Source organism: Otolemur garnettii, unplaced genomic scaffold, assembly GCF_000181295.1.
Source record: "Otolemur garnettii isolate 467f Iridium unplaced genomic scaffold, OtoGar3 scaffold00195, whole genome shotgun sequence".
Classification (NCBI taxonomy): domain Eukaryota; kingdom Metazoa; phylum Chordata; class Mammalia; order Primates; family Galagidae; genus Otolemur; species Otolemur garnettii.
In genome coordinates, this window is record NW_003852590.1 from 1701818 (window position 1) to 1706552 (window position 4735).

General features: G+C 34.0%; 1 protein-coding gene across 1 annotated transcript in view; it reads right to left on the reverse strand.

Moving 5' to 3' along the window:
* Nucleotides 1-261: 261 nt before the first annotated feature.
* The window catches only part of COL5A2 (collagen type V alpha 2 chain), a 136810-nt gene continuing 132336 nt past the window's right edge, over nucleotides 262-4735 (reverse strand). The window contains exons 52-54 of the mRNA XM_012812200.2: nucleotides 4323-4514; nucleotides 2547-2786; nucleotides 262-1928 (exon numbers count right to left, since the gene is read on the reverse strand). Coding sequence (XP_012667654.1) covers nucleotides 1782-1928; nucleotides 2547-2786; nucleotides 4323-4514 — 579 coding nt within the window. The 3' untranslated portion in view covers nucleotides 262-1781. The remainder of the gene's footprint in view (nucleotides 1929-2546; nucleotides 2787-4322; nucleotides 4515-4735) is intronic.

A 4735-nucleotide genomic window follows, 5' to 3' on the forward strand; every position in this document is an offset into this window, starting at 1 on the left:
TTTCCTTCCCTTTTTTTTTTATCGGTAATACTACCCAGACATTTTAAAGGGCATAGATAGTAATAATTTGTGTCATGTTGCCTTTGTGGGTAATATTGCAGATAGAGTTTTTGTTTATAAACCGGTACATACATGCCAGAAGGTATTTGGTGTGTCTTTTAAACAAATGGCAAACAAAGAAGATCATCACACCTTACTTGTTACTACTGGAAATAAAATGGGTCTAATACGTTCAAAGGAATTCCACAAAACGAAAACCACTGACATGACAAAAGCGTGCATTTAATTTGATGCTTTGCAGAGATACATGACCAAAGTTGTGTGCATGGCTTGTCCTTTGGGATGGTCCCAGTTATTTATTTTTAAAGAAAAAAATAAAGAGTCAACAAATGCAATTTTTTAAAAATCTCGAGGCACAAGGGGACTGTTCTGGTCTCAGAGACATGCAAATATTACAAAGCATTCCAGATACATATGACAGAGGAACAGTGAAAGGCATTGGAACAATGCTCTTTCTTTCAGAAATGGGATGTCTAGCAATTAGGTTTTTCACAATGATAGTGATGAAGCCATCTTTATTGTCAAAGAGTTTTAGAGAAAGCATTTTAGCACCATCATTAAAGGAAAAATAATAATAATACTTTTAGCCCTGCCTATCTCCAGTCTTGGAATAATAACAGAAGCATAGCACCTTTCTGTATCTAAAATATAAAGAAGAATAATAAGTCCATCCCAGCTTCTAGAGATGAGGTAGCTCATGCTAAGAAATGTTGGGTCATTTTCCTATGAAAGTTCAAAGGTCAAATGGTCTAATTCCAATCATCACATTTAATTAGAGTCAGCTCCACAACTGAGTTTCTAGATCTTTTTTCTTCATTATAGGCTTCAGGATGATAAGATTTATGTGTGGAGGAGTTTCAACTTAGGGTCCTGGACATGTGTCTATTAAGTTCTACTATTTTGTATTCAATATCTTCTTAAATAAGAAATAGCTAATGTATTAAATAGTATACTAGTGTAACTTCTATCCACATAGATAGATTGGCTCTGGTGGACAAGGGTATCCTTAAATTTGAATAAGAAAGAAGTCTAATGTTATCACACTTTACACATATGTAAGAAGTTGAAGTCATTTCACTGTGTTCTCCTAAAATGCCATTGAATATATATTTTTTGAAAATCCCACTTAAGACATTGAGAAACTGGTGTTTTTTAAGGATTCTTTTCAAGCATCTCTATAATAGTTACACAATATCAAGACATGCATGTGGGTCTCAATCACAAAGTTAAACATTTCCATTTTTAATTAATAATCTGGGAAGAAGTCACGAAAGAGCACTTTCTATTTTCCAAAGTGTAGCCTCAAGCAAGCCACGTGTGTTGTGGTTTTATATACCCCACTCTTTAAGCTACCTGCCGGGAAGAAGAATTTCCTCATAAATACTAAGCATCTTTTTCATTACATCAAAATAAATGGAAGAAAACGGAGATTGTTTATTTAATCAGTTTACTTTTTTAAAAGGTGGTCATTGTCCTTGGTCGTCTTACACCTAAACTGCTGTATTGAAAAATATTTTAAATCAATTAAAACTTGAGGATCATAAGTAAAATAAATATTCTGAAGGATAAGGAGGCCAGGCACGTAAGACCGTATGTACAGTGCTGATGCAGGATCAGCCATTACTTCAAGAGTCTCAGGATCAACTTCAAACAGTCAAAGTTCTTGTGAATGGTGGTTGTCATTGATGGTGGTCCTTATTGCCGATGTATCTGGGCTTACTTTACACAAAACAAACTGGCCCGAGTTCTACGCCAAATTCCTGGTCTGTGCTGCCGATATCCACGGGGGCAAGATCTATAATCGGCAAGCGCGCCACCTTCTGCGTTCTATATTCAAAGACCGTCTTGCCCACATTTCCATTTCTCTTCTGGAATTAAATAATGCGATAGGTTAAGAATACATACAGATTTTTCCAAGGATGTTAAACAGCAACCTCCCAGCCAACTTTGTATTGTAAAAACAATGATTTTTAGAGCACTACTTAAAAGAACACTGGTAATACAAAAGTAAGGTACTGGCACACCTATTACTACGTGCGTTCAGCATTTCTTTCATGCTTTAATGTAATTTCCTTTGTTCTTTTGTATCTTCCCTGTTGGTCACTAACAATATATATTATTAAAGCTTTTTTTTTTTATTTTTCACATTCAATGTGTCCTTAGTATGAAAGAAGGAAGACTTAAAAATCAGTGAAAAATATAAGTTATCTCAGATTGATTATATGTTTTAGAATTAAGAAATTTTAAGCATAGGACTGAGATCTGGTAAGATAACTTTGCAGAACAGCCCTTTCCTTCAAACCTCCACCATGTTTCGTGTGCTAACATACATTCAAGCTTCCCTTAAAAATGATTATAACCAAGCCACTGTTGTGCTCATACACATGTATAGGCAGGTAAAATTGGCCTGACTTCCAGTGACATAACAGTATTCTCAACCAAAATAAAATTTTTAACCATATCAGTATGAATAAAAAAGTACTTACAGAGCAAGTATCTTGAAGAACTATATATCTGAATCTAATGTTTCCCTCTGCTTTGATTTCTAAATCATTTGCCCCTTTAAGAATCACAGCCTTCTTGAGATTCTTAGCTTGATCATCCATGTACCCTACAGTGTTTTTACAGATGTAAGTAATGTTCTGGGAAGCTTCTTTTGATAAAAGGCGTAAGAAGGTCATCTGGGTTATGGCTGTATTAGGTGAGTGGTGGTCCCCATAAGTGAACTATGAAAACAAAAAGAATCTTTGTTAGACAGAACACTGAAGGGTTTCATAATATTTTACATGAGCATAGATAGATAATTGATTTCAAACAGATCAGTTTTGAAGAATATTTCCTTAAATCTTGTCACATAACAAGCTACACTACCTTTACATATAAAAATATCTGAAAATTTCTATGAATTCGCACAAGTAAGAACTTTTGCCCTTACTACCTCAAATAAGAATTAACTTTTGCCCTTACTACCTCAAATAAGAATTAATAAAACGGGGCGGTGCCTGTGGCTCAAAGGAGTAGGGCACTGGCCCCATATTCCGGAGGTAGTGGGTTCAAACCCAGCCCCAGCCAAAAACTGAAAAAAAAGAAAGAATTAATAAAACAAATAATAACTATAATTCACCAAAGAAGGTATATTTTTAAATTTGATTTAATCATATACAAAAATAATTCATTGTTTTCCCTGTTTTATAGTAAAAATGAAGAATAAGCTATTGGTACAAAATTAGGATAAACTACTGATACTCAAACTGTTATGCAAGAATTTTCCACAGATTCTTTCCTAGTCATACTCTAGTTCGAGCTTCATTGTTAGCACTCTCATTGCGTTTTTAAGATAATACTATATTAGCTAAATTACATTTCAACTACTTATACATAAATATTTAAATTTCTTGCTCATCAGTAATGGTAGGTTCTAGAACATCATGCACAGGCCCGTAATGTTTTCACATAATGTATTTCTGAGCATGAGTTCTGGAGAAATGTCAGGAGCAGAGGTGGAGAAGAAAATTTCAGTCATACTGACATACATAGATCTAGAATGAAATATTCACATTGTAAAAGGAAGCGGCAAGGCTGGATGAGTGAACCCTGGACCTCGAGACTGGGACTAAGAAAAATCTTAATAGGATTTATATAATTACAAAAATTCCTTAAGTTTAAATAATACTGCACAGTTTAAAAATGATTCAAATATTAACATTTGTATACTAAATGTATTATCTAATATTTATTTACCACTTATCATGTAGTTCTAGACACTACACTAAGCACTTTATATTCACATGGACACTATGGGATGAATATTATTACCCTCCCTTTAAATTGGCAAAACTGAGGATCCAAAAGGTTTAGCAACTTTATAAGGACCCAAAGTGAGTAAGAGATCCCGCTAAGAGTCATTGAGGACTCCTGAAGCTAAATATACAATAATAACAGTTTTTCTACTGAGACAAGATCCTCACCAGTACACTCTGCAGTCAGGGCCATATATCTCAGAGGAACTGGCAAGAAAAATAATGTCTTTTCTACATTCCATCAATGAGAAAATTGTAATTCAAAATTTATGTTAAATTAACTCCAGTAAAACTTTGTTTATACCATGATATTGCAATTATAACTGATGAGAATATATTATTTCAAAATACACATGGTAAAACAAAACTGGTTAAAAAAAAAAAGCATAGTCTTAATAAATACAAAACACAATAAAGAATGAAAAGCAAAGGATATACTCCTAAGTAAGCATATTAAATTACCTGAGAGCCTCTATTCATATCAAGACCATACCAAATAGGCTTATGGTCTGGAGATTTACTGGCCCACCACATTTTGCGAGGTATACTGGATGGGTTTGCTGAAATACACGTTTCTCCGGTATCCATGTTGCAGTAAACTTTGATTGCATCTTCAACAGATCCCTGGTTAGGATCAATCCAGTATTCACCTGTTTTTCAAAATAAAAATTTTGCTAAATAAAGAGAAACTCAAACAGGAGATGAGTCTCCAAAAAAACAGATGGCTTACAAATATGAACTCACTGATTAATGATTCTCTTAAGAGAGACTGTGCCTTAAGAAACAGGGTATACCCAGGCAGCAATTGGTACTAGATGTATGCTCAAATACACAAATAAATATACATTTGTGAATATATGTGCATATACATATTA